The sequence below is a fragment of the Sprattus sprattus genome (assembly GCF_963457725.1).
Source record: "Sprattus sprattus genome assembly, chromosome: 5".
Classification (NCBI taxonomy): Eukaryota; Metazoa; Chordata; class Actinopteri; order Clupeiformes; family Clupeidae; genus Sprattus; species Sprattus sprattus.
This window is the reverse complement of record NC_137924.1, coordinates 9,077,826-9,100,998: the sequence shown is the minus strand read 5'-3', so window position 1 is coordinate 9,100,998 and position 23,173 is coordinate 9,077,826. Positions and strand designations below refer to the sequence as shown.

The 23,173-nt window shown below is 39.8% G+C and overlaps 2 protein-coding genes across 2 annotated transcripts in view; one reads left to right on the top strand and one right to left on the bottom strand.

Moving 5' to 3' along the window:
* Positions 1–1,258: 1,258 nt before the first annotated feature.
* Positions 1,259–5,383, top strand: uchl3 (ubiquitin carboxyl-terminal esterase L3 (ubiquitin thiolesterase)). Its single transcript, XM_080838273.1, has 7 exons — positions 1,259–1,511; positions 2,462–2,618; positions 2,932–3,017; positions 3,101–3,148; positions 4,169–4,244; positions 4,446–4,504; positions 4,672–5,383. The coding sequence occupies exons 1-7, from the start codon at positions 1,458–1,460 to the stop codon at positions 4,753–4,755; spliced, it is 564 nt and encodes a 187-aa protein (XP_080694399.1). The 5' UTR covers positions 1,259–1,457; the 3' UTR covers positions 4,756–5,383.
* Positions 5,384–9,373: 3,990 nt separating this feature from the next.
* vwa8 (von Willebrand factor A domain containing 8) overlaps positions 9,374–23,173 on the bottom strand; it is a 34,713-nt gene continuing 20,913 nt past the window's right edge. Inside the window, exons 29-45 of the mRNA XM_080839417.1 lie at positions 22,328–22,512; positions 21,892–22,020; positions 21,415–21,479; positions 20,925–21,050; positions 20,552–20,661; positions 19,949–20,097; positions 19,340–19,532; positions 18,456–18,537; positions 17,813–18,017; positions 17,059–17,167; positions 16,252–16,408; positions 15,709–15,817; positions 15,414–15,539; positions 13,469–13,627; positions 12,099–12,197; positions 10,578–10,816; positions 9,374–10,046 (exon numbers count right to left, since the gene is read on the bottom strand). Coding sequence (XP_080695543.1) covers positions 9,938–10,046; positions 10,578–10,816; positions 12,099–12,197; positions 13,469–13,627; positions 15,414–15,539; positions 15,709–15,817; positions 16,252–16,408; positions 17,059–17,167; positions 17,813–18,017; positions 18,456–18,537; positions 19,340–19,532; positions 19,949–20,097; positions 20,552–20,661; positions 20,925–21,050; positions 21,415–21,479; positions 21,892–22,020; positions 22,328–22,512 — 2,351 coding nt within the window. The 3' untranslated portion in view covers positions 9,374–9,937. The remainder of the gene's footprint in view (positions 10,047–10,577; positions 10,817–12,098; positions 12,198–13,468; positions 13,628–15,413; positions 15,540–15,708; positions 15,818–16,251; positions 16,409–17,058; positions 17,168–17,812; positions 18,018–18,455; positions 18,538–19,339; positions 19,533–19,948; positions 20,098–20,551; positions 20,662–20,924; positions 21,051–21,414; positions 21,480–21,891; positions 22,021–22,327; positions 22,513–23,173) is intronic.

Here is a 23,173-nt window from a genome sequence, read left to right as displayed (position 1 = left end):
AGAAAACAAGTTCATTTTCATTTTTAAACAACACAATACTAATGTTTTAACTCAGGAAGAGTTCAGAAATTAATATTTTGTGAAATAACCTTAATTTACAATCAAAACTTTCATGTGTCTTGGCATTCTCTCCACCAGTCCTCCACATTGCCGTTGGGTGACTTCATCTTCCTCTTGATCACATTCCAGAGGTTTTTAAAGGGATTCAGGTCTGGGAATTGGGCTGGCCATGAGTCCTGATCTGGTGGTCCTTCATCCACACCTTCACTGACCTGGCTGTGTGGCATGGAGCATTTTCCTACTGTAAAAAACACTCCTCAGAGTTGGGGAACATTGTCAGAGCAAAAGGAATCAAGTTTTTCTTCCAGGACAACTTTTGTGGTCATTAGCCATAACATTTGCAACTCCCTTCATGGCGTGAAGGTGCGAACGGAGTCGAAGTGGGAGGGAGTGGAGAGGGTGCATATTAGAATAGCTCCACCCTTTAACTGCGTAAAAAGTTTCTGATTATATGCACCCTTCATAGTTTGCGGCCCATGTGCACAGGCGGAAGTGCACTCTATAGTTAAAGGCATTCTGTCTGCTTAAAATGGAAGGCCAGCGTTGGTTGCCACTGGAGGCGAACCCCGATGTATGCATTTATGTATTATTAACTTAGCCACATCATCAAATCGTATATGTTTAAGAAAATAGTTAATACAATCTTCTTGCAACCTATTGAAGCTAGTTTAACTGTCCTTCGTTCATGTTACCACAAGTGCAGTTGTACTCTAGCTAGCGATAGCTAAATTATCTAGCAATCTGTCTATTCCGGTTTGTTTAGGATATTAATCAGTGTGTTTTGTCTGTCTTTCAGGTGATGAACCAGGTACGTTTCGACTGGCTTTGGTAAGACGCACATAGTTATTTGGAACCGAAAATCAAGACCTGGAAAATGTTTTGATTGAGTGAACGGTAACGTTAGTTTCCTCACTGGTACTCGTGCTTTGACGTTAGCCTTTTATCTAACGTTAACTATAAATGTAGCCTGTCAGCTAACTATATCCAAAGATACTTGCCTGCTGTTGAACACAATAAAGTTAGATGGGTCACTAAAGTGTGATAACATATTTGCGTTGCATCATTTACGAGATAAATGTGTAAGTATCGTTTAGCCAGGTGTCTCGCAAACGAGTTCGGGTATCTGACTGACGTTAGCGGATAGCTAACCAGTTTGTCTGATTCGTTAAAATGACTGGCTGAACTAACTTTACTGTTGCCATTTACAAATGTGAAGAACACCGACTTAGCACACTACACAGAGGTTTGTAATTCTACTTTACGTTCAACACACGTTTATCAAGTCCATAGCATGGTAACATTTTTCACTCCCTGTTTTTAAGTTTCTTCGGCAGTTGGGTTTGTTACCAACATGGCAGTTTGGAGATGTCTATGGGTTGGACCCAGATCTTCTCAGCATGGTTCCGAGGCCCGTCTGTGCAGTTCTGCTACTGTTCCCTGTTACAGAGAAGGTAACTTGGCCTATGTCTCAACCAGTTTGATGTCATTGGAATGATCCTGGTGGCATCGATACATCCTTTTCCCTAACCCAGGAACTCAAATTACCCGGGGGCCGATGAGTGTCCAGTCTGGTCATTGGGGGGCCAGATTTTTACAGTAAACATTGGGTTAGCCCATTTAAATCAATGGAACTTTTCTATTTCTTTTTAAATCAATGGAACTTTGCGGGCCGGACAATATCTCTTTGGGGGCTGGAATTGGCCCCCGAGCCTCACTTTGAGAACCCTGCCTTAACCCATTTAGAGTTACGTCCATAGCTTAAACTTTTCATTCCTTCACTATAAACAAATGTTCAAAGTCCTGCTTTTAGAAAGTACTGGGTAGTAAATAATGAGTTTCATGGAAGGAGATGTGATGGATGCCCACCTGCATGCTTGGATGGCATTTGAGTAAAATTACATTTGAATAGTGTGTAATAGGTATATAGTGTGTAATGCAAAAAGTGTGGAGATTTCTCTAAACTAGTTGTCATCTACATTCCCGTGTTAAAAGGCTTTAAGAGTTAGGATGGGCAGGGGTGTTCAACAGCCCCCTCTGCATGTGCACGATTCAAGGCCATTACCCCGTCCATTGATACTACAGTGACAGTCAAAAACGTTAGGTGCTCATTTACCTGTTCATATGAATGGAGTGATTAAGAGCTGCTAGTTGCTGTTTTTGCACTTATTTCAACATAATTAAAAACTTCTTTTCAAAGTATGACTTTCATAAGGATTTTAGAGAAAAATACATATATAACATGCATACTTCTTTCAAAGTTTTCAAAGTTTTACTGTGCACCATTGTGTACTGATTGTGTTTGTCCTCTTGACAACAGTGATTCAAGTATCTCATTGTATGGAATGATGTCATCACCACTTATAATCATAATAATTTAGTGTTTCATCTCTGTCATGTATAGTATGAGTCCTTCAGACTGGATGAGGAGAAGAAAATCAAGTCAGAAGGCCAACAAGTCTCCCCAGATGCATATTTCATGAGACAAACCATTGGCAATGCTTGTGGGACAATTGGATTGATCCATGCTGTGGCAAACAACCAAGACCGTCTGGAATTTGGTAAGTGTAGCATGTTTTTTTTGCCCAATGTGAAAAACTGCTAACACTTTAGGTAACATGTTAACCATTAACACAACTAATTTGTGTCTGTATGAGTGCCTAATAAAGTCAATATAGGCACCATTGAACAGTTATTAGGCCTGTATTTGCCAATTTTTATTCTCAAAGAATGTAATTTATTCTTGGTACATCCTTGATAAGAAAGTCAAATAATGTGAAATCAGCTTTAACATTTACAAGGGCAGTTGTCTATCTGTGTCCACCTGCTGTCGTTTCTGCTGTAAACTAACTTAATGTGACTAAATCTGTCTAGAATCAGCCTCGCCCCTGAAGAACTTCCTGTTGCAGTCGTCCAAGTTGAGTCCAGATGAAAAGGCGGTTTTCCTTGAGAAAGATGAGGTATTGGAAACACTCTTCTTATTTCAAAACCTGTGTTTGAAAACGTGAGCAGCCGTTGATTCTTTTCCTTGTGATATTTCCAGAGTATACGTGTATCACATGAGTCAAGTGCGCAGGAAGGACAGACCGAGGTAAGATCTGTTTGAATTTTACCTTGCAGAAAGAAAGTCGAACCAAATTCTGTTAAAAAAGTGCTTTTCCTGACTAAATTTGGGAAACTAAATGAGGGACTGGAGGTCTGGGTTACACTATTTTATTATTTGACAAACTTACATGTGGCTATGCCATATAGATTCAAAGCAGATGAAACATGTCACACTTTCACTTCACATAAGCTTGAAGGCTGAAACATTAGGCTACTGAGTATATTAACTGGTAGTAATCAAATCTCTTCTCTTATTTTAAATAAGGCCTCTGATTGGATCAACTTTCCCCCCTTTCGCCCACAAATGTTTGCCTTCCATGAAAACCAACAGTAAATTGCAAGTGGGCAGGGGAGGGAATCCAACCTGGTGTTGACTTCACACAAATCAGATCAGAAACATCACGCCATCATTAATATATGACAAACTAGTAAACTGACTGTCCCCCATTGACTAGTCAGTGAAATGCCATTCTAAACATGTCGATAAAACATTATTCGTAGATAAACATCTATACGGTCAGGATGCCTTATGAATAATAAAAGGTGGGGAAATGTCCCAGACAGTAATTGACAGTAGTATAAGGTTCCTGAACCAAAATTGTGCTAAAGTTGCGGCTCAAGAGACTAGTTAGCCACTACTTACTGCTCATCATATGCAATCGAATCAGCCTATTTGTTTAGGTCAGTTCAGAAAACAAAGTCTATTGGTTGATATTTATTTCAAGAATTCTGGCTCACATTTTGGACTCTGCTCCACTCAAATCAAAAAGTAATAGTTTGAAACTGTTTTTAGGTGTGTTCAAAAATAGGTGTGGCTGGAAGACATTTCAAAGTTAGGTGTGTGGGTGACCGATTTCTCTGCCTGGCATTTGATTGCATTCATGTTGACCGTTGTCTATTTGAGTTAAGGACTGAGTATTGAGTTAAGGACTCAGTAATTCAGTAGTTCAGATATGAATACATAATGTTTCTGGAATCATGTTAAAACTGTGACTCCATCTTTCAGGCCCCAAGTTTAGATGAAAAGGTGGATTTGCATTTCATAGCTTTCGTAAATGTTGGAGGTCACCTATATGAACTAGGTAAGACAAATATTTATTATAAACAAATATTGTTTACACCACTCTGAACTTACTTTCTGAATCAATTTAATTTAAAGATTAATTTAATTTAAAAGAGTTGTGTATAACAAAAAATGTTTTAACATTAATTTTTAAAGTTCAACATCCTGTTTTCAGATGGCCTGAGCAGAAATGATTCTCACAATATTACTCTTTTCACAGATGGACGTAAGCCTTTCCCTATCGTTCATGGGAAAACCACAGGAGACACTTTTCTTGAGGTAAGGGCACAAATCCTAATTTAAACCTAATGCTAAATACTTTTCCTGTAACCATAACAAAAACTGATACTTAGTGAATATGTTGTGAATAGTGACATGTATTTGGCTGGTTATTGTCATGAAGGGGGAAATGTTTGGTAAGTTATGCTTGTTTGTTTATTTACTAGGATGCCACAGACATTTGCAAACAGTTCATGGCACGAGACCCCGAAGAACTACGTTTCACTGTTGTAGCCCTCTCCAAAGCATAACATTTGCCACGGAATTACAAACCACCCAGAACAGAATACAAATACAAATACTGCCATTCATTGTTGACTATATTAGTTAGGATGTTCACATTTTTATAGAAAAGAGATTCAGCAAGGTCAGCATTACTGTGGTCTCCAATGTGTGGCCTCAAATGAATTGCTTACTGATGAGCAAAACATTTAACTAGAAGTAGATTTTCTAATGCAGGGGTTGTACTTTTCACTTTTGGCTATTCTTTAAATTTGTGATTTGTGATCTCCCACATTTCATTACTTTTTATTTGTATCTGATGTGCCATTTGATGGTGAACTGCGGTGTATTTGATCATTTTGCTCTCCATTTCTTATTACAGTTATGACTTAGGAAAGATAATACAAATCACTTTTTTTTTTTTGTATTCTGACATGTTTTGCACTTAAATCCCCCCCCCCATGATATTTTTTGTTAACCTAAATACAAACCAGCTGTAGCATGCAAATAATTTGGCAAGAATGCTGTGACATCCTTATTAAAGCTGATCGTTGAAATGCTTCTAAACTGACAAAGGCAGATGGGTGGATGTTCCCTGTTCATCCAGGATGTCAATGTAATGAGACTGAGTTAATAAAATGTTCTTCTTAAATACTACTCTTCCTTTTCACTCAACAGAAGTTTGTATTACTAAAAATCATCGCCCATTACCATAGTGTTATCATATGAATTGCTCTGGTTGTGTTGACAAACTGCGTTTTTTTTTACTTGGATATAAAAATGTGGATGTTATTGGTTTTACCCATCTCATGTATCCAGACACAAAACATGTTATTACATCCATTAGAAAGTGGATCATTAAAAGTGCTTCAATCCTCCATCGTTGCTGCTCCAGCGTCGGTGTTGGTGAACAGGCATTTAGGTACCATTGGTTTAAACTCAGAATCTGGAGGAATTTCGAGTGGCTTCTTCAGCCCCATTACTCATGTCATCGGCACTTGTATCCTACAACATACATTCATTCATTATGTTATTACCTCCAGCAAGGAGGTTATGCGATCGGGTCCGTTAATTTATTTGTCCGTCTGTTACGTCTTTCTGAAATTTTCTCAAGAGGTGGATCTTGGTCCTGGGACATCCCCATTAAAATTTCAGGATGATCCGGATCCAGATCCTTGCTGGAGGTCAGAAATCTCGGATTGCTCTTGTTATTAGTGTTATTAGAGAGACCGAGAGAGAGTCTCGCTGACAACTGCTCAGAAAACGTTATTATTTGGCATTACAAATAGTTAACAGAGATTTAACCAGCACAATAAGTCAGTCAGGTTCAGAACATTTATATACAAGGCGTACAAAAAATGATAGCCTACACAAATATTTCAGGCCAGATGGATTCAATGTAACTTAAGGCTCCTCACAGCTGTTGCATTACTTGAATCTTGTATGGTATATATGCATTGTTTTAGTTGAAAGCATAGGGGAAGTTTTAGGTACTGACATTCACTGACAATTTACAGTATGATTTCATATATGGCAAACTTTCGTAGGCCTCTTCTGCACAACCACTAGGCATTGTTTTGTTTTTCCCTATCTAGTCATTCAGCTGTCTTATTAGTGGTGTAGGCAGCTCCACCACCAGAGAGGCTAAGCAGAGGAGTTTTGAATTTCAGTGACGCGCAATAAACAAATCCAGGGTCCGCTGCTTTTAGGTTTGATTTCTCGTTCTTAGATTTATTGTTTGAAACAAGCATCAGGTTTACAGATAATACTCCCAGTGGATTGACTTGACGGTCAACAAAAATGTGATCTCCTTCTCTCACCCTCTCTCCATACTCCATACTACCTCACCGGTGCTCAGGTGCCTATATCCATTCATACATTTCTCACGTGACGTGCCCACAGTCCCACGAGTGTCAGAATAAAAGCTTTTAGTGCAAAACGTCAATAACCATTTACGGACCTGAAACATGGCCGCTTCAAGTGGTATCCAATAGTCAAGAGGTTGTTCAGTGACATACGGCATAGTGGTGTATAAATCAACACGAGGCCTCCCTGAATATACAGCATTCATAATACTATCTATAGATGCATAAGACCTTATTCATGGCTACAGAATCAGACACATGGATTAAAGTTTTCCGTCGCTATGACGGATTTCCGTCAACTCGGCTCGCATAAGGCCAAAAATGAAACACTGATATGATTTGCACATTTCAGCGTCGGAAATACACGAGAGCAAAGGGCAAAACTACCCCTAAGAAATATAATTTTGCCCCTAAAATTACTAGGAGAGTAATACTTATTCAATGAACATGTCAAAAACATTGTAGCCTATATGACCCGGTCAGTTGCCATTTAATGTTTTGATTTTCGCCTTGACTGTTGCGTGAAGAAACAAACGTTCTAACAAAACACATTTGGAGCGCTTCCTAATCAGACCTGTGACTGCGAGAGTGAGGAGAGATGAGGACCAGCGCAGTCTCTGTCACCATCTCAGGTTCTAAAAGATAAAATTCACACACCCAGCGACTGTCAAAAATGAAAGCTAGATTGGCTTGTGGTGGAGGATGACGACGACGTTGATAAAAAGACCCGGTTTTGTTTTCAAGGCATGTCGGAATTGTGGACAACGAGTTGCCCAAATCGTTGTCAAAACCAGCACAGGTAAATTCTTCTACTGGCTCCATCAAGGGGAGCGAAAACGTTCAGAAATACATGGTACTTCGTCACCAAGCGCCAAACAACACGCATCACCTACGGTGAATGATAACTAGTAATAATACTTTTAGAAATGATTTAGTTCGGTTAAGCTAGTTTAATGTTAGTTAGCTAACGTTAGCTATCTCTGATAGTACGTTGGCTACAAAGGCTTGCCTGCAAACTAGCTAACTAGTCTAATCTGTATTTCCTGTAGGCCTACTATGGTAGGTACATGAATAAAGGTAACACAAAAATCCATAAATATAATGTGTTATTATTATTAAAAAACAAAGAAACAAAAACGATTGTTAATAGTTGTTTAAAACATTTGTTTACCTTTAAAAATATTGTATTAGTTGTTGTTACTATAACAACTAATAACCACAAAGAAAGAAGAATACGATTGTCTAATTTACGTTGTCTGTTTGGTTTTTGTTCAAAAAATCTAAGAAAACACTTTGAATCTGTAGACTAATGCCTAATAGTCTTATTATTGCCATTTGATGACAATTGTTCATATTCATATACTGTAAGCCTAAATAAGTGTGTTTATTATTTTGAACAAAGGTTAAATGTTATTTCACAAGTTTCTAAAAGTGCCCCCAATTTTTGTGTTAAATGCCCCTGGATTTCAGTAAATCATTTTGTCATTTATAGCCCATTAACAAGAATGGTGAAGTCTTGCAAAAAATATTGGTTTTATGCCCTACCTTTGAACTAGTTAGTGATAATAGACCACGTGAAGTTCAGATATCGAGGCGGTATGCAGCCACGACCCAAAATGAGGGCCGATTTTTTTTTTTTTTTCAGTCAGATGATTTTTTTTTGCTTTAATCCCTGCAGACAGCAGAGAGAGCTGGCAAACCTGACCAGATAGTATTCAAAATGCTGCCACTAATGAACTGAACCTCTTTAACCTGCGCACTAGTCAATTACCAGGAATATCAGGCTCAGTGTACTTGAGTGGTGGCAGATGTGACAAAGGAGTAGAAAATCGAACCCAAGGCCACCTGAAGTACTAAATGTCACAAGGCCCGTGACTGTTGCCAGTAAAATCCATGGCAACTAAATGCTCAAAAACACTAGAAATTAGAAACTAGAAAGATGAATATACATATATACAGTTCTATTTTGCATCACAAGATATACACAAAAATATAGTTTTTCAGAGTATAAGACGCCAGCAACAGATGACTGTCGAGCAGCAACTCAGCAACAAGCCCTGGTGATGTCGAGGTTGAGATCCAGGCAGCAACTCTGGTGTGTTCCCCTTCTGCTGAACAGGCACAGTATCACAGCACCAGTGGAACGGCAGTGCTTGCTCTCTCTCTTTGCATTGGGTTTGGTGGAAATCCAGATCCAACAATCCAGATCTCTTCATTCATATACAGTATGTGTTCTTTTATCCATACATGTTGTACAACACTATTATATCACAATTGCCTGTGCACTGCTTTAATTCCCTTGCCGTTACACTAAGTGGACTCTACTACTGTTGAGCAATCCACTTGGCATTTTTTTGTAAATGCATATGTAGTTCTAATAATCAGCATATGGGCTGTATAATCTGTCATATGCTGGGCGAGGGTAAGCGATCCTCTGCTGCTTCTAAGCTATCACAATTTTGCATTTTCTTGCAGAATTGCAACCCTAATTCCCATTAGCCATCTGGGATATGTACTCTGTAGTAATGTATTTCGGGCCGTAACACCCTGCAAAAATGAAAGAAAAAGCTTTTATCCGTGCCAACTGGACTGGACTGTTGGTGTTTTTTGCATAGCTTGCAGGTAGATTACTCTGTAGTTTTAGACCAAAACGTCAACCTGCTGCTTTAAATAAATCCATCAATAAATCCCTATATCACCATTTATGCATTCATCAACCAAGTTTTTTAATCATGAAAAAACAAGCAATAAATAGGCCTAATTATTTTCAAGTTAACGGTATGTCCTATTAGGTTACATTTGATCAGTTAAACATTTAATGCAAACTAAAATATAAAAAATACATTTTTTTTTTGTAAAAACCAGAGGGGTCGCAAAGGCGATAATCGCACCCTGCATGTATGTAATTGTTTATATATTGCATGATATATTGACACATCTAATGGAACAATTAAATATTTTTTGATTTATTGCATGATATATTAACACATTTATTTATACATTTTGTGATATGGCCCTTTTAATACTCCATCTGTGCATGTGTGAGTTATTTTCCATATTTTTTTCCTACGTTTTCAAGACTGGGCTCTAACATATGGATTCATGTCATTCACCCATCATGAGTGTGTTAGGTGTATTCATGTACATCATCTTAATTAAAAAAAGGTTTACAACCCTAACCCTAGAAATTGTAAATTGTTCAGACCCAAATGGGCAGTAGCAGCAGGTATTTCAAGATGAAACATGCATGACTAGGTTGAGGCTGGTGTCCACAGCTGAGTGCCCAAGAGTGGACTGCACTGCCATGCAGACTTCAGGGTGCTGGGATTCTATGGAACAGGCCACCTCAGGCACTAGACAACATGGTGGAGGTAAAGATCTGCTGCAAGATTTGAGGGATCTGCTTTGTGTCCATGGCAACGAAGGATCGTCCTGATGGCAGCGTTCTCTGAAGCCTATAGATTGTGGAAGAGAAAGAGGAGATGTTTCATATCCTGACCCAAAAATATTACATGATCAACTGCTGCAATTTCCCTTTGGGGATCAATAAAGTATCGATCCATCTATTTCCCTTTGGGGATCAATAAAATATCTATCCATCTATTTACCTTTAGGGATCAATAAAGTATCTATCCATCTATTTCCCTTTCGGGATCAATAAAGTACCTATCCATCTACAGTATTTACCTTTAGGGATCAATACAGTATCTATCCACCTATTTACCTTTAGGGATCAATAAAGTATCCAACTATTTCCCTTTGGGGATCAATAAAGTATCTATCCATCTATTTACCTAGTGGCAACACATTTACAATGCCTGACCTGACACTCATACAGCCCAACGAAGGCCATTTGTATTGCTTCCTTAAACAACAGTTTGCAGATGCACAAACATAATTGCAAGAGGGATTGCTAATGATGAATTTATATGATAATAATTATGCGTGCGTGCGCGTGTGTGTGTGTGTGTAGCTGCATAACTCACCTCTCAGCCTGGTCTCCAAGCGAGCCGATAAAGAGAGCAAAGGCATTGACCTGAGGGTTGCTTGTGAGTACCTGGGCAAAGCGGTCTGGGCTGATCCCGTAGCGCTCTAGGTTGGCATCACTCAGAACCACAACAAAATACTCGTCTGCCTCCTCTTTGGCAAGCTCCTTCATCGCATGCTCTGTGCCCTCGAGAGTGTAGTCACCACTCATGCAGAACTGAGCATGGGCGTGCATTGTCTGGGGAAGGTTATAAAGAAATCAACAATGTCAAAAGTACACATTTAGTAAAAAAAAGAGTTTTGTCCCCATTTTCACTTGTATGTTATTAACTATATTAACTATACAATGTATCTATATGCTTTCATTTCTTATGTAGGCACACCATTTATTAGTGATCAATACATAACGGTAAGATACAATGATATACAAATAGGTCATTGGCGATTGCAACATGCAATAATGTAAGATTTAAGAGGAATGTCATCAAAGGCCAGGATTCCACTCAAAAACTAAAAAATCTTGCTGTCTGAATACTTCTCACTGCTCAACAGGTTTGTCATTACAAATGTGAATAACATTTCTTACTTATCCTTAAAATAAGTTGGGGAAGGCAGTCCTTCAAAAATACAAAATTGTTATGTCAACTTTGTTTGGAAAGAGTACTAATTCCATGAGCCTTGGAGTGATTTAAAATCTTGCAATTGGGGGGTGCCAATCTGTCATCAGTGATTCTAGGCTGCATTTACACATGAATTTGTATAATGGATATTGTTATGCATATATGTCAAAGTTCAAATGGGGCCGTGAATACCCCCACTATTAATTGAAATGTATTTTAATTGTATGTGTCATTTACATATCAAGAGGTGAATGATTTTTCCCAAATATGACAATTTTTAACATTTGAAATATATCTTTCAGTAGATACCATCATGACCAAATACAGTCCAAATCTGATGATTCATTTTATATAATGATACTTAGTACTTCAAAAGGGAAAAATGGCAAACAGTAATTGTGAAGAAAATATGCTTTATAATTTTATCATGTTGTGTTTAAGTTTGTGAAATAGATTTTCCATGTGTTTCTTTGTTCTGTTGAGAGAAATGCAGAGTCTGCTTGCCTGGTATGAGAAAGAGGCCCTGTGTGGATGTAACTTAGAGATGTCATGAATGTTTATAGTAGCCTAATTTATTGCCTTAGAGCCGGGTACAGAGAGAAGCAAGAGACCCTTTCTGGAGCTAAAAGTATGAACAAAGGAACTGGGAGGGGTTTCATGTTAAACTTGAATATGTGAATATTAATTCCAATAAAGAGCAGACATTTTGTAGGAGAGGTTAGTGCCTTGCGTGAAGACAATCATGCAGGTCACTCCTCTGGGGCCCAGAGTAAATGTCTGTAATTTAATAATATTCTTGGGTGTGTGTGTCTCAATTCTGAGGTAAAGAATACAGTCCTAGGTGAAGGGTTATTTCCCTGACAGTAATGTGAAAAGTGGAGTTTAAAATGGATAACATACCTTCAGAACCTTCAGCCTCTCTTTGTTGTTTTTAGGGATTTTGTCACTTCTAACCAATTCCAGATCAAATCCATCTCCTGAGTGGCCTACAACATCATACTGAGACAGAAGGAGTAAGGTTCAGCAGGAGGGAGGTTCAGAAGGAGTAAGGTTCAGGAGGAGTAAGGTTCAGGAGGAGTGAGGTTCAGAAGGAGTAAAGTTCAGGAGGAGTAAGGTTCAGGAGGAGTGAGGTTCAGGAGGAGTGAGGTTCAGAAGGAGTAAGGTTCAGGAGGAGTAAGGTTCAGGAGGAGTAAGGTTCAGGAGGAGTGAGGTTCAGGAGGAGTGAGGTTCAGAAGGAGTAAGGTTCAGGAGGAGTAAGGTTCAGGAGGAGTGAGGTTCAGAAGGAGTAAGGTTCAGGAGGAGTAAGGTTCAGGAGGAGTGAGGTTCAGAAGGAGTAAGGTTCAGGAGGAGAAAGGTTCAGAAGGAGTAAGGTTCAGAAGGAGTAAGGTTCAGGAGGAGTGAGGTTCAGAAGGAGTAAGGTTCAGGAGGAGAAAGGTTCAGAAGGAGTAAGGGTTAGAAGGAGTAAGGTTCAGGAGGAGAAAGGTTCAGAAGGAGTAAGGATTAGAAGGAGTAAGGTTCAGGAGGAGAAAGGTTCGGAAGGAGTAAGGTTCAGAAGGAGTAAGGTTCAGAAGGAGTAAGGGTTAGAAGGAGTAAGGATTAGAAGGAGTAAGGTTCAGAAGGAGAAAGGTTCAGGAGGAGAAAGGTTTAGAAGGGGGAGGTTCAGGAGGAGAAAGGTTTAGAAGGGGGAGGTTCAGAAGGAGTAAGGTTCAGAAGGAGTAAGGTTCAGGGGGAGAAAGGTTCAGGAGGAGAAAGGTTTAGAAGGGGGAGGTTCAGAAGGAGTAAGGTTCAGAAGGAGTAAGGTTCAGAAGGAGTGAGGTTCAGAAGGAGTGAGATTCAGAAGGAGTAAGGTTCAGAAGGAGTAAGGTTCAGAAGGAGTAAGGTTCAGGAGGAGTTAGGTTCAGGAGGAGTAAGGTTCAGAAGGAGTAAGGTTCAGGAGGAGTAAGGTTCAGGAGGAGTAAGGTTCAGGAGGAGTGAGGTTCAGAAGGAGTTAGGTTCAGGAGGAGTAAGGTTCAGAAGGAGTAAGGTTCAGAAGGAGTAAGGTTCAGGAGGAGTAAGGTTCAGGAGGAGTAAGGTTCAGGAGGAGTAAGGTCAGGAGGAGCAGAAAGACAGAATTGAATGATTAATGAGATAAACTCCACTCTGGAGTCGGTTCTTTTTACTCTCCAAATATACATACTTGAAGTTGTCCTAGAAATTCACCTTCAATAACTTCCATCCATTACTACACCCCCCTCATCCTTTGTATTTGGTTTATCAAATTGGGGTCTTACTTTAAACTTATGCTCATAGTTCTCCAGTGCCTCCATCACCATGCACACAGCCTCCATTGAGCGCTCCAGTCGGCCGTCCAGCCCATTGAAACGGTACATGCTGCCAGACACGTCCACCAGGAGACGCAACCGTTTGGGTTTCTGCTGCGGGGCGCCCAGCTGCAGCATCACATAAACAGAGTCATCTTCACATTACAAAGCCACACAGTCAACATTTTTCAGTTACTGCCAGTAGTCACATACTACCATATGTAGTATGTGATACCAATGCACCATAACTTTAGCATCTTGGCATAGCTGCATACGCACACCGGTAGTTTCAAAATAAATGTACATGTACAATGTACAATAGATGTGTGTTTTAACACTGAGATAGTTGCAGCACTGTCAAATAAAAGTAACTAAGCTGTAGCTGCTGTAACACACCTGGTTTATACCCTGGTGTCAAAATACACTCTTCTGATTGGCTTACAAGTGTCCAATTTCTTGGTTTCAATTAATCATCTTGTGTTTCCACAAGACAGACCTTTTCCAGCGCCTTAAGCCACCATCAGGCTTCGGCAGATGTTTCGGTCTTGTGAGACTACAAGCTGGACTTGCTGGTTTGTTTGTTTGTTTGTTAGTAGAGTAAAGTTTGCAGGTAGAAATACCTATTCTATAACTATTCTGTCACTACAAGTCACATACTCAAACAATATATTAAAAGGCTATAAACCTTCTATTTTAATCCTTGCTATACATCGGTAACTTTAGGTTAAGACCAACTAGTCGGTCATTGAGGATGTACCAAGAATAATGGGCCCAACAGAGAATAAGAAATTGGCAAATACTGGCCTAATAAATGATTTATTATGCTTAATGCAGACCTTGGCTCAGGGCCGAGATGCCTGGAGAACTCTTGTTTGCGGCCTAAGCCCCAGAAGGGGTAGTAAGCGATGATTAATGCAGACCTTATTGGGCACTAATACAGACACACAGCAGTTATGTGTTCATGGCTAACATTTGTTCGTAAAGTGTTATTTATTTATACTTAACGGACTGATATTAGTATTGCTTCTGAACAGACTACTGTAACTATTGATTAAGGCAATTCAAAATATAAACACACCGTTCTCTTATAGCTGTACAACCCTGTGATACTATCATCATTCCTCACACCTCCATCGGACCTGTACTGGTCCTAAAGCATATTTAATCAGGCATTACTGAGGTTCCTGTTGTATTTGAACTGTTAACCCAGTCCAAATGCCTGTGGCTATCTATGGCTATGGCCATCTATCTATGGTAAGACATGCAAACACCCCACCAGGTGGCTCTGATAAAAGCTTACTAACATTCTAACTGGTTTCTTTTGGTGTTATTATTGGCAATGTTGCACTGTGAAAGATTTTCGTAATTTTTTGCGGTGTGTTCTGACACGGCCCACAGGATTGTATAACGACAGGTGCGTTTATCAGTCTTTTGCGTTATCATATACTATCAAAATGAAGTTGAAGGTATTAAATTAGTGACCTATAATGAAACCATAATTAAAAAGTGGCATCTGTTTAATAGTGTTGCTTTTAACTCCGATAAGTTTACTTAATGTAGTCCAGTAAATAAAATGTGCTACATGTACAGTAAGTGCTGAAATATAAGCCCCTTAATGTGTTTATCCTAACTGTCAGACCAGAGCAGTACACAGACACATTTTTAGATAGATTTTTTTGGTCTGAATCCTTGGTATGTCACTGTAGTAAAAAAATTAAAAAAGGAGTGTATTACGCTGAAAAAGGTGGCATTTTAAGCCTTTGTATTCCAGCTCTCAACAATGTTATGTCACAAAGCATTTTGTTTTATGGTATGTGGCTGATTCAACCAAATGTTATGTCATGTTACATGGTATTTGTGTCTGTGTGTTTCCCAGGAGCAAAGATAAAAGTTTCAACTATTTTCAGCGACATACCTCTGGTTCCTGCTCTCCTCTGCGCTTATAGATGGCTTTCTCTCCAGTGATGCCATCAATGATTTTTGAGTCATCTAGTTCGCCCAGAGTCTGATTCTTGAGCCACTGCCTCTCTTTTCCTTTTGCCTAAGAGACAAGCAGAGACACTGGGTCAGACACAAGTCTGTAACATAAGTGAACGATTAGGTGTAAATAATGTGTATTTTTTCAGAGGGACAAGATGGACTTCAAAGGAATCAAGGGTGTGACTATTTAATGAACCTCTCTCTCTAACACACAAACACAAACACATTACCTGAAGGCTATCCAGAATGATACGAAGAGACTGAACTTGCCGGCTTACTGCTCCAGAAAAACGCTCATAAGTGGAGGCATCAAACTCACTCATGTTAATCTCTTTAAGTCTGAAAATTCAAAACATACACAGGCATATACATTCACAGAAATGCAATGGCACCAGGTTGACCTCAGCATTCAACATCACATTTGTACACTTCGATTCTGTAAATGAGTTACTAGTATAAAAGTGGAGCTATGGGCCTGAGGACCATGCCAGCTACAGGAGAGTGGGCTGGCCCTCCATGTATGCATGTTTGGCGCTCATAAACATACGTGATGTTTGGGTAAAAATCCAGTTAATATTTTCAATTGGATGACCAGAAGGTGTCAATTAAGTCTCCTCAAAATGTATGTCAGCAAAAATGTAAGTTAACAACTATAATCATGACGTCTTGAATAACACTGATTATTCATGAAACATGAAACTTGAGTCTTCTCTGGGAGGAATGTGTATATTACAGCAAAAGAGAATATACTCTAAAGGTTGTATTACTGGTACCTCTCTTTAAAAGCCTTCTCGCCCATCTCACGTGCTGCCTTTTTGACATCGTCAGGTACAGCATCCTTCTCCGCCTGTGAGACCTGGTGCACTTTGTGTCCAGCGTCCAAACGGTAGGGGCCTCCCTTCCCCCCGAGCCCCGCTGTGTCCCTGCCTCCTGTTGGCCAACGTGAACATCGGTTAGCTCATTATAAAAGAAAAACCATTACGCAGTACCCCAGAGTGAAATGAATCATACCATTCTGCTCAGTGTGTTATCACTGGTGATTGCTATGACACACAACACTATTTCATACAACAACTTTGGGTTGCCAGGCAGCACTGTCAGGAGAGAACAACACTAGAAGATCTTCGTGTTCAAAACTATTGTTCTCATCCATCTTTCTTCTCTACTTGTTCGAACTCATTTTAACACCCAATCCCAGAGCTGGCTTTCACTTTATTTGGAATGAATCTTGCACATTTCTCGTAGTGAGGGAATTCTAACTAAAGTCCATTAGAATTGAATTTCTTAACCGTACAGGCTTTTTTTTCCCAATAAATCCACAATTTGCAGCACCTCCTGTGTTTGGGCCCTAACAAACAATGCTGCACTTTGGATTTCATTTTGTTGTACTTACAGTGGACATTCGCCTGCATGACCTTGTCTCTCCGGACAACTGAAACTGAACTCCAAAATGGACTAACCAACCTGCGCCCCCCCAGCCCACTGGTTTCCACCCACATGGGGATCGTTGTTGAATAACCAACCTGTACCCCCTGCCCACTGGTTTCCCCCCACATGGGGGTCGTTGTTGAATAACCAACCTGTGCCCCCAGCCCACTGGTTTCCACCCACATGGGGATCGTTGTTGGCGTCCACCTTGCCATGTTTGGGAGCGCTGACATCCTGGTTGCTGTCCCTCTGGATGGTAATCTGAGAGGGGAAACAATAGACATGTGTGTGTGTGTGTGTGTGTGTGTGTTAACACTCAGTAATAGAAAGGACTCTAGTTTAGTAGCAGAAACTCTGCAAAAACCGCCTACTCCACCCATGAAGGTTGTCTTAAACTCAGAGGCGTAGATTTTGGATGTAGGAGTGGCGAGATATCACAATCACAATCACTGCCCTATTCTGATTCAGCAATCTGGCACAAAATATCAGGTTCCTTTAATTAGAAACGTTTTTTAACTCGCTAGTCTTAGTCTTAGACGCTTAAGTATGAGATGAGTTCATTAGGATAAATAAAATGTGTTCCTGAACCAATGTTAGCATTAATGTGCGCTGAACATCCCAACGCCAGTGCTTGTTAACTTTGTCACTTTACATCAATGGCAAATCTGACAGATTTTTAAATGCTTCTCACGGTAAGTTGATATATGGAAGTCATTTAGATTAATTAACCATAAATTATGTAATTAACGGCCCTTTGACATGAAATCCTGAAGGACTCGGCTGCCTAAATTAGGGATTACTGCCTTAAGGGATGAAATGAACTCTGTAGAAGAAGGATTAGGCACCACACCAAGTACACAGTGACTCATTACTCATAACACTTCAGAAACACTTTGACAGACTGACTTGTATTGGGCGACCATCCTCAGCGCCAATCATTCCCCTCCACTCCAGCAGAGAGCGCTGCAGGTTGTCTAGTCCAGTCTCCCACAAGCGTACGTAGCCTCCCATATCCACAGTCACAACACCTCCAGTGCCAAGAGGAGCCAGCAGTACATCAGTGTCTGACAACTTTGAGACCCAAGCAGTGTAGGGGGACACAGTTGATGACCTATACATGTTTGCATTCATCAAATGTAAAAATTAAAACAATAGAAGACAAAAATCATTGTTCACTGACTTCAGAGAAAGCTGATTAATGCAACATAACAGTGATGTTGATTTTGGATACAGCGATGTGCTTCGAACATGCATTTGTGTCAACTGCCATATTCATTGCAAAAACAGTGAAATTAACTGACAATCGAACATCCAGCAAACCATCAAGGGATGCTTCTAAATAAATGCAGTTTCTTAACTAAAAACTAGCACATGAAATTCATGTCAATATTGTATTTAACCCTACCATGAATCAAGGGTAACCTCTACCTCTGAAGTTTTTTAAGTCTTTATACTAAAAAATACCAAAAGTCTGAGACCCCGTAAGGTCATTATAATTAATAGTAATAGCTCAAGAATTAGTTCAATGTAATAAGTTAACTGGTGTTACCTTGGAACAGGGATGTATTTGACCTTTTTGACGCTTAGGTCAGTCACCTCCAAGTATGCAGCTGTCATAGGTGGACTGATATCTGTGAGAAGCAAACACAATCAACAGTTAAAAGTCTATTCATAACTGATAGTTAACTAAATGGATGACAAATTACTAGAGCTGAAAGGCAGGGGTGTTAAATGAAGTGTAGTGATTTATAGCTTCTACAATGTGTAAATGAACTTACTGCAAGTTACTGCACTTTAAACTGTTACCACCAAAGGGTGTCTGAAACTATTTATTAAATTGCCATCATAGTGGAGGACAAGTTATGAAAGAGACAATTATAAATTAGGGAGCTGTGCTCTAGGGTGACATGGTGCAAGAAAACATGGCTGGGGACTTCTCAAGCAAAGCAAGGCCCATGGATGAACTAAATGAATAATGTAGAGAAAAGCAAGACTGGGTGGAACACTTTGGACGATGGATACTAGCTGCATTCATTACATGCGCAACATAAAGTGTTCCTTCTAAAACCTAATATTGTTAGTCAAAGGAAAGGTGGGGACACAAGCTGTACATTGTGTGCTGGAGATGTTACACTAAGACACATTCTCTCAGGCTGTAATTTGACTTTAGAGCAGGTTTTTTTAAGAGGTTTGTGCCCTGCCTGCTAGCACCAGTGGAGGTTAGGAACACGAGTGGTGTTGGTAAATGGGGTAAAGCACAAAATGACTACAGGTCCAAGTGCATTGTGAGAATAACTCTGAGACCCAACATGGTTTTGTACATGCTTATTTTCTATGATGAATAAAGGAAGGTATACTTCCCAAGAGATATTTGCCTTTTTTGCAATGATGTAATTGCAATGATGTTTAACTGTCAGATGATGATGTGGTTACCTTTTGGGTAGATGTCAGCCAGGGGCACTTGTGAGGCCTGCAGAGCTCTCACTACCTGGTTGGTCGTTAATAAAGTCACACAGTTCGTCCTCTTAGGAGGTCCTATGTGACGACTCCCTCCGAAGAACACGTCCGCACCCCTACCATCCGTGAGGGGGGTCTCTCTTTTAAATGTGTGCACTTCATTAGGTGACTGAAAACAAGAGACAATCAATAAACCAACACGCATATAAAAAGGTCTTATCTTCATATTTTGTCTGCCTTTCTTTACATTTCATTCTTGTTTTCAATCAAGATGTACATTTAGTCTGTCTCACAACAACTCATCAGAACTTATAGTACTGAAAAATTCAGATACGGAGAGATTCTATTTCCACACAATATTATCAAAGCATATTAAAGCAATAATAAGTTTGTCATCCACAAGGGGCACTTACACTAAAAATAAAGACAACAATCTGAATTGTATTTGTATATAATTGTGCATTGCTTACAAAAAACACCGCCAACCTTGTACAACAGTAAACATGCTGTGACACTGACAAACAAACCTCCCTCAACTCCATAACCTCAAATGAAGCCAAAGCTGAAACAGTCTCAGCAACTCACCATAAGATCAGGGAAACCCACGATGACTCTGGCGTAGGAGCTGCTGTCACAGAAGAGGCGGTTAGGTGAGATAATCTTCTGATCTAACACAGCACTCAGGTTCTCAGGGGATAACTGGGCACTGGATATCTCCTGGGGGATAGTTATCTCTGATCCACAAAGAGGGGGAGAGGGAGACAATAGTTAGAGAGAGCAAAGCAGTTTCCATGCAAGAGAGAGCAAGCAACTTAATTCTGTATAAATAAACTACATATGTTAATAGCCTGCACAAACTTAATGCACATCCCAGTTACATTATTCTGTATTATAAAGTCAAATACATAGTTTCATCATCACTTAAATAGATCAAATAAACAGACACCTTTGGATTTTTTTCTTTTGTTTTGGACCATGACTAGCCTAGCAACCACCTCAATTACCCTAGCAACAACATAGCAACCAGTACTATAATGACAATGTAGGAATAAACGTAGCAACCACTCTGACTACCTAGCAACCAGCACAGCACCCACTTCAATTACCATAGCAACCACCAAGTGTACCCAAGCAATGCCCTAGCAACCACCTTAATTACCCTAGCAATTTTAGTTTGTTAGTTGTTACCTGAGCTCATCCCAAAGCCCATGCCATGTGGTTCCTCAGTGACGCTGTGCAGTTGGCAGACACCAGAGTCCTCCGCACCCATGTGCATGGGCTTGGTCAACAAGAACTTCCTAAAGACAGTGAAACAAATATGTCTGTCAGTTGGTAAGAAGAATGACACAAATTGAGCGAGTCAAAAATTCCAAAGTAAGATACACTTTCCACTGAAATGTGCAAATTATAACAACAACATATTAACAGACTTGAAATACAAATTCTTTAAAAAAAATCAATCCCCTCTGTTACTTTGCATAGGCTTACAAAAACATGTTCATCTCTTCACATTGAGGACAGTGGTTAGAGGAACCTCAGTGTATGGGAAAAGAGAACACACTTGTCTGTCTTGTTCTCAACCAGAAGCCAGCGGTCCTCAGCCACCAGGAAGACAGCTTTCAGGTTGATGGGAAGTGAGATGGTGTGAACCTGTCCCTTCAATATATCCAGGACTTCCAGCTGATTCCTACCAAAACAATAGGATGGTGGATGTTTTTACATATACACTACCATTAAAAACACTGCGTGAAAGAAGGTCTGACTAATGGTGTGTTCCATTTACCTCAGGAGTCAGAACTAGGAGCTGAGAATGACGTAACAACTTAGTTGACCGCATCCAAGTAACAAGTCGGAAAACAAATGGAATACCAATTGTTGTTGTAAGCAATTGTTACCAGATTTTAACAATACAAGTTGATGACAACGTACTGTGAGGTACTTCATGAATTTGGAATCAAGATTTGGTGCACATGCATCTTATAGTTTTTGCTGCCCATTGCAGAAAATGCCCAAAACAGATATCAGGACAGAAAAAAAAGAGAATGACTCACCCATCTTCTTTGTAGAAAAGAAGCCAGTTCTTTTGGGAAAACTCGCGGCACATTTTGAAGTTAGGCTGGGAAGAGTGTTTACATACACAGGGGTGAACAGGTAAGTATTCGTGACATAAACTTCATCCATGCAGTTAAAAGCTGATGAGGCCAGTGGCTGAAGCCTACCTGATGGACCTGACCCTTCTTGCTGCTCCACCATTGAGAGAGATGCCGGTAACGCGTTACTTAGTAACGCGCTACTCTAATTTGTAGAGTAATGTAATCTAACTTAGTTACTTTTAAAATCAAGCAATCTGCAAAGTAACTAAGTTACTTTTTAAAGGAATAACCAGTAATCAGTAATCCGATTACTTTTTCAAAGTAACTGTGGCAACTATGGGCTGGGAAGAGTGTTTACATACACAGGGGTAAACAGGTAAGTACTCATGGCATCCATGCAGTAAAAAGCTGATGAGGCCAGTGGCGGTAGCCTACCTGTTGGGCCTGACCCTTCTTGCTGCTCCACCATTGAGAGGTTTTGTGTGTGGGCTCCTCTTCATCCTGAGTGAACAGCAGCCTCCTTGCAGCTCCGGTCACCATGTCCAGGTGCAGCACTGTGTTACTCTAGGATCCAGAGGAGAGGTTAAATACACATGAAGGCAATTGTGTGTGTCTCAAATGTCAGACTTTGAAAGACTCCTACTGTAGCACACAGAGGGAATAGTATGTTGCTGTAAAAGGCTGTGTTATAAATGCTGGTTCAGTATTCCCTAAGTATTTGTTGTTTATAATAAAGTCATATATTGATTACTTAACCTTTGCCACACTTTATATGAATACTATAAATATGCTTATGGTAATACACAAACATATGATTTGTGTCGATGTGTATGTATGTGCCTTGTTCTAGTGGACTATAAATCAGCCTCACCTGCTCTTCATGGAGGATCACCTGGCCTTCGAGAGGTTCACCAAGAGGTGCTACGGTGATCAAAGGCTGCCGAGCACTGAGCGTTCTTGGGAAGAGTTCATAGAGCTCCACGCAGTGCAACATGTTTGCCTTTTCTTTCATGGTATAGATGGACACTGGATTACATGTGGCCACGAAGATGTTATCTGAAACAATAAACTCTTATATTATTGATATTTAATATTAATGATATTATTGATATTTTATGTCTGCAATATTAATATGAACTATATGATTTATGAAAGGAGGGAGTCTGATGAGAGGTTGCTTGGTGCTACATCATAGAGGCTTCTTTCACTTTTGCAAAAATAAAATTAAGAGTGATGAGGCTATTGTCAAATTATTATCCTGCCATGAATTTCAGGAGAAACTGGAAAATATTTGGTAATTTCACGGGTGTTGCCAATATCCAAACCCAGCAAGCTACTGTGTTGGAAAATGTATTTTTTGGTTACAATAACAGGGTTTTTGGCTTGTGTTTGGCAAGGTTACAGACCTTGTCTATTTTACCTATTACATCAAAGTAGAGAACGAAGTACGCTAACTTTAACATTAGGGCATAGCATTGACAGCTGAAACAGAATTTGGAAAAACTTTTTGCAAGCAAAACTTTAGCCAGTGTGTTTCCTAAGTCTCTGGTTTGGGATGCTCTAGACCTATGTCTTTATAACTCTGCAGCACAAACAATATTAACTAAAGCAAATAAGTAATTCAAGAAAATGTATGGGTTCCAAATGTATTGGACGCTTTACGGTATATCAAACGTGTTCTAGTTAGGTAAATGGCCTGATATGGGGAACACAGAGG

Bases quoted from the DNA above. Each gene is read 5' to 3' on its own strand.
- uchl3 (XM_080838273.1), top strand. From the start codon at position 1,458: ATGGTTCCGAGGCCCGTCTGTGCAGTTCTGCTACTGTTCCCTGTTACA. The intron at 1,512-2,461 runs GTAACTTGGCCT...TGTCATGTATAG, and splicing joins TGTTCCCTGTTACAGAGAAG to TATGAGTCCTTCAGACTGGA. The intron at 3,149-4,168 runs GTAAGATCTGTT...TCCATCTTTCAG, and splicing joins CGCAGGAAGGACAGACCGAG to GCCCCAAGTTTAGATGAAAA.